The sequence below is a fragment of the Anabrus simplex genome, chromosome 4 (genome assembly GCF_040414725.1).
Source record: "Anabrus simplex isolate iqAnaSimp1 chromosome 4, ASM4041472v1, whole genome shotgun sequence".
Lineage (NCBI taxonomy): Eukaryota > Metazoa > Arthropoda > Insecta > Orthoptera > Tettigoniidae > Anabrus > Anabrus simplex.
The window spans coordinates 444,939,302-444,950,491 of NC_090268.1; the positions used below are offsets into that span (position 1 = coordinate 444,939,302).

The 11,190-nt window shown below is 42.4% G+C and overlaps 1 protein-coding gene across 1 annotated transcript; it reads right to left on the minus strand.

Moving 5' to 3' along the window:
* Window positions 1-3,559: 3,559 nt before the first annotated feature.
* Window positions 3,560-6,902, minus strand: LOC137500514 (uncharacterized). The gene is made up of 2 exons (XM_068227440.1): window positions 6,227-6,902; window positions 3,560-5,027 (listed from the first exon to the last, which is right to left on the minus strand). Exons 1-2 carry the CDS (start codon window positions 6,900-6,902, stop codon window positions 3,610-3,612), a joined length of 2,094 nt encoding a protein of 697 aa, XP_068083541.1. The 3' UTR covers window positions 3,560-3,609.
* Window positions 6,903-11,190: the final 4,288 nt, after the last annotated feature.

Here is an 11,190-nt window from a genome sequence, read left to right on the forward strand (position 1 = left end):
GCCTATTAAAGGCATTACCTAGATCTCAGAATTGACTGCCATCAAGGCAAAACTTACAAATATAAACAGGGGTATATCGTAACCAATCTACTGGGCCTTCGTGGAAAAGAACAGATTAATTAAATGGCCCCACAATACCAAGATGAGTGGAGGTTTAACCTTGCACTCCTACATGAAGCTTGTTAAAACCTAAGTGGCGCTAGGCCGATAAGCAGGGGCTATTCCCATACTATGGAGGTGACACGAAGACAGAATAAATTTAACACATTAAGAAGGAATAGGCGAAGGGTTACAAAAACATAGTCACCTCAATTTCAAGGTGAAGGGGAGCTTGAGAGGATAAGGTACTCTCTATCCCCTATTTACTGTTGAAGTTATATGAAAAGACCGGAAAAATTTACATGTTTCAAAGGATAGTTTACATATTAAAGTTTTCGGACCTGCCCTGATAGATAAACTGCTGAGCTGGCAAGAAATAAAGATGTTAAACGGCCATTACCTTGTTGAAGAACCATTTCCAGAAGAAAGGACGCTACCCGCCCCCTGCTACATATTCACACACAGAGCTAGATGTTGTTCGAGTGGCGAAGAGCCGAGGAAATCAGCAGTTTTAAACCCTCGTGAAAGATTCGAGACTTTTCATGAATAATAAAGACACACCCATTCAACTTTATTGGGTATCTGAGAGTTACACACGGATATTCTAAGAAGAAAGCTCTGATTGGAGGAAAATTAATTACGGAAATTACTGATTGGCTAAATTCAAAAACTGGAGGAAAGAAAGCTTAATATTGCCAACCCACAAATGAAAGAACAAAATTTAGTAAAGACAAAAACTTTTGAATACAAACTTTCTTGGAGAAAGTTCATTCCTTCGCACCAGGGTGCATGATCCAATTTTTTTCTAGGCAGCGACATCTATGAGAGAATGTCCACATTTCTTGATCCACAAAAAGTTCAAAAACAAATCGAAATACATAAAGTGGCATCTTCTGAGGAACTGTTGAAATAATTCAGTTGTTAAAGTTCAGAGTTTCACCGGTAGAGAAGTACTTTATTGGCGGAAGATTTAAAATTGCGTCGTAGAGGTGTACTGATCGGTACAGAACTCCCCCCCCCCCCGCCAAATGTCCTTCCAAGGGGTGACAAAGAAGAAGTTTTTTGTGTTTAATCGAAAATGAATCAAACATTTCTGATTCCTTGTCAATAGATTTGTTAAAGATTCATGGAAGCGGTATTAATTGTTGTAATTGATTTGGCGAAGAATTTTGAAGATGTTAGCAAACGGAAAATTTTCACAGTTTTTTTGTAGATTTGTGTAAATTGTTTAACCACCAGCTTTAGAGTTTCTTCGTTGCGGTAACCAGCAAGGTACATGTTGATAATTCTGTCGGTCAGACCAGCCACCGCTGCCGATGTCCAGTTGAGGTCGCCCGGACCCCTCAAGTACCATGAGACACCTCTCTCCCGCACTATGTGAGGGGTAGTCGTGGTGAAGCACGCCGCGGATGCGAAGTTGGTTTGCAGTGCTCAAGTAGTTTGCGGTTGGTGCGCCTCACCTCAGCCTTTGCCGGGAGATGGACTCCGGCGCGCCGTACGCAGGTTGACATCACTGGAGTGGAGTGGGTCCGTACCCCACCTCTGTGGCGGTACGACGCTGCACGGCCGCGGGGACACTGAAACAGTAAGGACTCGGCACAAGTATTTTGTTGACATATGATGTTAGGGTACTATCTTGGTGGAGAGGCTGAAGGGTCAGCGGCGTGAAAACTTTTATTTTATGGTGATATTTTTGGTGAGTTTTAATTTTTTTATTTCAAGACTTCGTCTATTGTAGGATTGCGAAAGATTTTATTACATTAACTTTTTCTTTCCATATAGTAGAAGAATAAGAAGTGAGAGAGCCTGGAGGAGGAGGAGGAGGAGAATTTAATTTATTTGAACCGTTATAGGTGAGTGCAAAAATATATTTTATTTATCTTGCTTTCTTTTCTGCTCTTAGACAGATAATCTAATTAAAGAGAATTTTTTTACGTCGCACTAACACAGATACGTAAAGGAGTAGGAAAAAGGAGGGAGTTTAATTTTTTATTAAAAAAATTATAAGAGGTTATCTTTAGTTAAATTTTGTTTAATATAATTTATTAAGATACATGTTACACAAATGTTTCGAACTAATTTTGCATAGTTGAGGTGAAAATATCTTCTTGCTAGAGGTAATGTCCAACGTTGTCATCAACAAAACAAACAGCACCGTTTCTTGAACAAGGGAAGTCTGCAACAATAGAGAGAGGACACTATAAGATGGTAAATCTATCAGACATTAGAGTAAACAATTAAAAATATATTATACTAGCGTACTTACTCTTGATTTTTTTACAATACATATTCCTTCGGAATCCATGAATTATGCGTGGCGTCGAATCCTAGCCGCGATACGAAAACCTTATCTTTCTTCTTAAAATTTTATCAATGAGGTATATTTTAGGATGTTTTGTCTTCTGCAGTTCTTGTTCATAGAACGCACCAAATATTGGTTTATTTTGATAGTCGTGAAGCAAGTAAGTTCTCGGTGATGTTTCTTTTACTTTTCTTACAGTAAATAATTCATTACTCCAATTAGGAGTATAGCCCTTTGTAAAATATCGCTTAATTTTACTTATTCGTACCAAGCTAAACAAAAAGCCTTCTCTTACATGGGCCTTAAGATCAAGATCGCTAAATTAGGAAAAGACATCGACTTCCTGAAACAATGCATATCCTACAATCTTACCCCCCCTGATGGTCCTGGACCAATTACCTGTTGTCCAAGTGGGCACGATCACATAAATTATGTCATTGTCTCCACTTTTATTGAGATGAGACCAACCCGGGATACTACAAACACTCCTCGGGTTCCTAACCAAGATATGCTAATCGTTAACTGAAGGAAACGACAAAGCGACTATAAGCTAATGGTCCAAATGTAGGGATTTGCCATCACTTTACAAACAACAAACTTAACTTATTATTTACAACAGCTTCTACTGAGAACTCTGAATTAGGCAGAGAAATACGAAAATGGCACTACACTCGCTGGTAGGAACAACTAGGAAGGGTCACCCGCAGTACACGTGCCAGAAAGGCGTAAAAAAATAAACTGAATAAAACAAGAGTTATCTGTAGACTCGCACAACATGTGGTAACTTAACACACTAGTTTTTAGTTTCACCTCATATGCAGTTGCGGACATTCAGCTGTCCAAATGGAAGTCAATTAAGATATCACTTACACAATCAAGTCACATTCGCTCTCCTAAAGTGGTTCCGCTATATCTAGTATTTAGTCACTGTATCTTGTTGGAATGCCATTTTACTGCACGTACCACTACTCGTAAGAAACTCAGTCGACACGTAGCTGCCTTTTTTGGTTTGTTGTATAAACCCAGAAATCTTCCAAGGCTCACATGTAGCATAAACTGGCAAAAATTAATATTAATCAAGATCCTTTAAAGAGTGAAGGTCCTTCTTCGTAAGAAAGCAGAAGGTTGTCTGCCGTTCATCTCACTTAAGTACTTCAGTGCTTTCGTCACCTGAGCAGAAGTTGCTTGAAGCTCGCACCAAATGTTGGTCAGACTGCACACCCCTTCTTGATGCCGTTTAGAACCTTCAGTTCGGGCAAGATCACTTTCTTAATGAGGGCATTGATTTTTCCTGCAAGCATAGCTCGTTGAGGATCTTTCTTCAATGTCTTGATGCCTGGCTTGTGAACTAGAAATGCATTGCCCAGGATCTGGAATTCGTAGTCGAGAACACGCAACACGTACCCCTGCGTCATCTTATCGCTCTTTCCTTCCCAACTGAGCCGTTCGTCGTACAGCGGATCATGATGGGTGCCTATGAAGATGGGCTCCCAGTGTATGTGGTAGCCCATTCGCTTCCCGATGTGGAATATGTGCAGACCTTCCGTGACGTTAGCAGCCATCCACTCCTTGGATTTGGAAACATTGTGACACCCTGGACAGAGCTTCTTATGGATCGGGTTAGCTGTGCCGTTCTTTAGCATGTTCACCAGCTGTGTCTTGTTCTCTGGTAGAGGCATGCCCTTCTCTAGCTCGAAGATGGAGAGCGGGAAGACCTTTGGTCCCGGCCGCAGCAGGGGTGGGTCCTGTCTTCTCACCATCTCCAGGAAGGCCGGGATGACCCCTGGACTGGGGTAGAGCTCGATGTAGTATGTGATAGCCGACTCCCTGGCTATATTCCGTCCCATGTTCACGGGGTACAAGATCCTGTTCTTAGCCTTGTACAGCGAACTAGCAGAAACGTTGAACCAAGGCCCAGGCAGCGAACAGTACGGCACTTCTCGAGGCACGTGACGTGTGCCGAAGAACACGTGGAACGTCACAAACTCTTCGACAAGTGGCGACAAACAATCGCGCGCATATCTTATAGCAGCCAACGTAGGCTTGAAGTCCGTCCCCGGTGCATGCATGGTTAGAGACACAGGGCCTTGCCATCGCTCTAGAAGAGACTTCAAATTGTCTAGAAAGGTATAGTCTGCGTGAGTTGTATACGTTATAGTTTCATAACACCTATATTTTCTTTTTGGAGGCACATAATTATAGTGAACCCAAAATTCACTACGCTGAGCTGTTAGAGGCTCCAGTGTTTTATCGTTACACTTTATCACTTCCTCGATGCTTCTCACCTCGTGGTTATTTTCGCTTGTGGAGGGAAAGCTAGCAACAGAGTTCTCGAGCAGTGACTGAGGCGTCGAGGTGGTAGTCACTTTGGGTTTCTTAGTCGACTGCTCTGCCACTACGTCTTCTGGCACGACCCTATTGCTAACCGTCTCCGGCTGTGTGTTGCGCTGACTAATAACACTAACACTACTAGATGCAGCAGGACCCGAGACGGGGCCTGAAGCAGGTCCTTCCGTGTTCGCACTCATTAAACTTGCCGACTCCGGATCTACTTGGGCCAGGTTCCGACCTGAAGCCTGCAGCTCCTCGATAAAGTCCACTCGATACTTGGAGGCTGTGTGAGGGCCTACGCACAGTAATAACACTACAACATTCAAGAAGATGCTATAGGGCAGTAACCACGTCTTGCGTACGAACATGGTCGCTGAAGAGACGAGGGCACTGGTGCGGGTTCGAGGGCGGCTTACGGTAGCGGCGGCGGTGATAACTGAGGGAAATTTACGGACAGACTTTAATTTGGAATGCCACTCAGACGAAATAATGGAACAAACACACCCAGAGTCCAATAGAGCAGTAAACGGTTCGTTATTCAACTCAATTTTGAGAAAAGGTACCGGTGCGGGGGTCTCGGCCGCAATCCTAAGACATACTTTAGGACCTCCGAATGATCAATTGGAAGAGCCCTGACGTTTCCCCGAGCTTTCGCCGGGTTTAGCAGGGGCTGAGCCTGAAGAAGGTGAGCACGCCGACTCAGCCGATGCCACTAGTCACTTTTGGCTATTTGCGTTGTTTGGAAGTTGCACCAGAAGTTGAACAGGAGGGGGTGCTATTGACATTAGGGCAATTCTTGGCAAGGTGATTACATGAGCCACACTTGAAACACCCTTGTGATGACCCTGCTACATTCTTTGGCCCATTGGGTTTGATCAAAGAGCACTTGTTGCGGAGATGTTCCGTAGACCCACACGCATAGCACTTACGGGTGGTGATGGTGTGGCGAGGGTGAGGCCGAAAATTACTCCAGGATGGAGGGGGGCTCCTTAGCAACACGTAATGTGTCGGCATACGTAACTCCTTCGGCTGAGACAGCCATTGCTTCTAACTCAGCAAAAGTTTGCAGACGCGACAAAAAACACAAGTATGATCTATAGGGTGGCGAAATGCCTTCCACAATAGCCTGCACAATTTGATCTTCTAGGAAATGAAGGGCAAATACCCTTGTGTAGAACTTAATGTCTTGGATGAAGTCGTCAAGATTTTTATCCAGTCGCTGTACTCTATAATATTACCTCAGAATTAATGAAGACCTTGCCTGAGCAGAAATGAAAATAGCTAGCAGATGGGCGTGGAAGTCTTCAATAGATGATTGTTCAGCAATTGCTCTGACTATTTTATCCGAGAGGACTCCTATGGAGTAAGCGTAAATAATTTGAAGAATTTGACGCGGGGAAAGAGAAAATACTAGAGCGTGATCTTGGAATTCAACCCAAAACGTTAAGAATTCTACTATATCATTAGTGGAATTAATGGAAAAATTAGAAATACCCCTAAGAAACATCGCCAAAGGATGAGGCAATCTACTGAACACAGGTGACATAGTAGGTAACGGTCTAGGGGGTGAAGATGCTTCAGAGACAGCATTGTTCAAAAAGAATGGTGAAACGCATGTACGACGCTCAGATTCATTTCCTAATGGGGCAGCAGTTTGTTGAGTAGCTACCGATTTTCCACTTTCTACATTCCTGGACGGGTCTTCTTCTCTTACCATGTATACAACAGCGGCTTGATGAGTCTTGGGGGTAGCCGACCAAGTTAACAATTGACTAACTTTACTGGACATATTAGAAAGGTCTTCTACAATATTACTTGCCTCCTTACCCTGAACTTCGTTTAACTTAAGAGACAGATCGCTATCTCTACGGTAAAAATGGAACAATATAGCCTGTACTCTTTTAAGTTGATTGGGCGATGGATCACTTACTTCCAAAAAACTAACTACAGATGCTAGCTCCGTATTGTTGTCCGTGATCATGGAGAGAGCCTCATCAACATCTATTCCTCCCAAAGTTGGGGTACTAATTGGCAATTCAGGGGATTCCTTACGATTGGTGGTACCGGCTGCAACCGTGCCTCCAGATTGAACATTTCTAATAGATAATTCGTTAATCAATTCCTCCTTGCGCAAGTAGCCGACATGGAGGACTTCGGAAGGGTCGGACATGATGACAGAAACTTTACAAATTTAGACAAATAGAAACAGAAAATTCCAGCGATCGAGAGAATTGTTAGAGTACAAATCGAATGCAGTGTTTAGCCGTTAAAAGGGGCTTAATTGAGACATATTCAACCAAGCTCTGCTACAACTAGTTATCGTGGTTGGTGGACCAGCGGAGGTGAAAGAAGCTGCCGGGGTGAATGGGTCTAACTACGAAATCGAAGTTAATTTAAAACTGTAACAAAGGTTATATATATATATATATATATTAAATTTCACAATCAGCCAATGACAATGTAACAATGTACCAGTAGTAATAAACAGGTCTAGTAAAGACAAGATTGGTGGTATGAATAAAACTTGGGCTTCAAGTCCTCACTTAACAATTCCTGAGCTACACACTTAGCTTTACAAAGATCACCATTTTATGCAATGGCAGAACACCCCTCAATATATGGAGCACTTGCTCCCAGGGGCACTTTTACAACACTAGAAAAGAGCTGACACGCTCTCAGTTTAATTACAGAAATTAGGGATTGGCTGAATTCAAAACTGGCGGAAAGAAAAGATAAATGTTGCCAACCCATAGATGAATGAACAAAATTTAGTAAAGAAATAATTTATGAATACAAAATTTCTTCAAAAAAAGTTCTTTCACTTCGCACCAGGGTGCATGATCATAGTTTCTGTAGTGACATCTATGAGAGAATATTTACACTTCTTGATCAATGGAAAACAAAACAAGTTGAAATTCACACAGTACTGGCGACTTCATAATCACAAAATTACGGTAGTGACATCTTCTGAGGAAAAGTTTAAGTAGGTCTAGTTCCAAGTTCAGTGTTACTCCTGTAGAGGAGTTCTAATTGGCGCAAGATTTAAATATGTGGCGTAGAGGTGTACCTCCCGTTAAAATTATTATTATTATTATTATTATTATTATTATTATTATTATTATTATTATTATTATTATTGTTACTGGTTTACCCGTGGAATGCAGAGGTGAAAGAAGGAGCGGGATGGAATGGGTCTAACTACAAAGCTGAGATATTGATTAAAATTGCATTAAATATTATATTTTCAAAAATAGCAAAACAATTTTCACATAAAATTTCAGATTTTAACAAGTAACAACAAGTCAAATCAGGTACAATACCAGGAAAGCCAAGATTTAGAGATTTTTTACAATCTGCGCCACAAGCCCTAATTTTTACAATTTCTGAGCACTCAGCTCACAACCACATATTACCAAAGGGCAGAAATCCCCTCATTACATGGAGCACTTGCTCCCACCTAGCATTGTCAGGCCACCTAGAGGCACATATCCAAATACAAGAAAGAGCTGACCCGCTCTCAATTTTTCAAGCCTATCAAAGGCCACAACGGACTTTACTATTAACTGCCCTCAAGGCACACTTACAAAGAAACAGGGGTATCTGGTACCCAACCTAATGGCCCTTAGTAGAAAAATAATAGGTTAAGTCCATGGCCCGCAACACCAAGTAGAATGGAGGCGAGTACTTGCACTCATACATGAAATCTTTTAAAACCTAAGAGGCAGTAGGCCGATGAACCAGCGGCTATTCCCAAACTATGGATGTGACTCGTATAAGAAAATTTAATACATTAAGGAAGAGAAAGTTACCAAAACGTAGTCACCTCAAGGCAAAAATGAAGGGGAGCTTGAGAGGTTAATGCACTCTCTATTCCTGATTTACAGTTAAAGATATATGAAGTTTTACAAAGGTGACGGCAATTTACATGTTTGAAGATAGGTTACATAATAAGGTTTCTGACCTTCCCCGCGTGTTAAACTGCTGAGAGGTTACATAATAAGGTTTCTGACCTTCCCCGCGTGTTAAACTGCTGAGCTAGCAAGAAATAAAGATGGTTAAGTGGCCATTACCTTGTTGAAGAGCTGCTGCCGGATGAAAGAGGCGCTTCCTGCCTCCTGCTACACTTCCATACACTAGGCTAGATGTTGTTCGAGTGGCGGAGAGCCCGGAAAATCAACAGTTTTTATACTCTCGGGGAAGTTTTCAGACCTTTCAAGAATAATTAAGACACACACAGTCGTTTATTTGGTACCTTACAGTTACACATCCAAATCGAAGAAGAAAGACACGATTGCTCAAAAATTAATTACATAAATTCTGGATTGGCTAAGTTAAAAACTGGCGGAAAGAAAAGATTTATATTGCCAACCCACAAATGAAAGAACGAAATTTAGTAAAGAACAAACTTATAAACACAAAATTTCTTCAAATAAAGTTCTTCCACTTCGCACCAGGGTGCATGGTCATAGTTTTTGTAGAGACATCTATCAGAGAATGTCCACACTTCTTGATCAATAGAAAACAAAAAAGTTGAACTCCACACAGTACTGACAACTTCGTTATCACAAAATTGACGGTAGTGACATCTTCTGAGAAAACGTATGAGTTGATACATTTCTTAAAGTTCAGAGTTTCTCCTGTAGAGGAGTACTTTAAGGCGGAAAATTCAAATGTGGGGCGTATAATTGTACCAGCTTGTACAATTATTATTATTATTATTCTGGACCCTGGAGCGAGCCGCATCACCGCTGTTTGGCGGTAAATTACGTCTGCCGTTACTGTCAGGGTTGACAATGTTACCAGCGCCATTATTGAGCGCGGGCAAGTTCGCGGGATGTTTAGCAGCATTAATGATGTATCTCCGCCCATTGTGGAACTTACTGTTAAGGTGAACAATGACACTCATCTGGGACTAGAAAATCAATAGTCCTATTATAAAATTTTGTTATTTCCACATCTAGCACATCAGGCAGACGGCTCCACTCCGGATAAAATGTAGGCTCTGTGGGGGCGTAAACACTGATGTCGGTGTCTGTCATATGTTGCTGAAGTATTCTCCCCATAGGACTTATCGTCCTGGAGTTCCAGTCAGTGTGCTTCGAATTTAAGTCACCCCCTATGATGGAACAATTATGGCTAGGATTATTTAGTGAAGCATCAATCTCCGCCGTGTATAGCGGAGCTTTGGGGGTAAATAGGCCGCGATAATCCGATAGTGATAGTTTGCATGTCTATTCTCGATACAGTGAGACTCTATAGCGCTGAGAGGGAGAGGGTCAATGACGTGATGTGTAAGTTTAGACTTAAAAAGCACGGCCACTCCCCCGCCCTATCTGTCGGCTCAGTCTTTGCGGTAAACCGCGAAGTTTATAATTTGGAATGGCATATGAGGTTTTAGCCACGTTTCTCCCCAGCAAGAGGAAATCGATGTTATGCTCAGAAATAAACGACTCAAGTTCGTATTTCTGAGCAGAAACACCCTTACAATTTCAAGCACAGACTGTAAGGTCCATAGTCAGAAAACGGCAGTCGCGTTAGGGTTTTGAGAAATACTGCATGGCAGCACTTATCAGTACTCCAATCTTGGCAATTGCAGTCTGACATGTCCTTAGCTTTGTTGCAGTATCTTTTAGGATAGGCAAGAGCCTAGAGGAATTAATTTGTCTCGCAAGGTTCAAAATGTCGCTTATGCCTGACATATCGGAGATAGGTGACCCTTCCACCTTGGAGGGGGGGTCAGGTTTCGATGCGGTGAGGGGGGCCTGGGTTCCTCCGGCTGCTGCAGCAAAAGAGAAGTTGGGTTCGACTTCTATTGAGGTAGGTAGAGTCCTGTTTTTTGCAGATTTCAGAAACTCTCGGACCATTTTCTGTTCCATGTTTTTCTGAAAATGTTGGCAGCCCCTCCAAGAGGCGAGGTGCTAACCCAGGCAATTAACGCACTTACCTGGTGCCTCTGGGGCGGGGGGGGGGAAGGCAGCAGCTGAGTGGTTTTCACCACACTTGACGCAGCACAAAGGCATCTTGCAATCATTAGCAGTATGCCCTTACCGCTGACATCGAAAACACTGAGAAGGGCCCTCGCTATCCTTAAATGCCTCAATTTTGACCGAGGATCCGCACAGATATTTAACAGAATAGATGGTCTCGCTGAACTTATCTGTGGGGAGGATGACACTTAGGGGTATCAATTTCTTGCTTGTAGCATTTTTACGTGTACACACGTCCTGAAGTTTGCACCCAAGGGCCACGAGCTCCTCTCTAACCCAGTCCACGCCGACTGTGGAAATAATATTCCTGATGATAACCTTAAGGAGCCTCTGATTCGCCAGCTGGTGAGTGTAGAAGCTCTTATTATTCTCCTCGAAATATTGCTTAATGATTCGGTAGTCCTCTTCATTAGCGGCGTGAAACTTTAATGCTTCTCAGAACACTCGGATATCGCCAGTGCAGCTGGACTT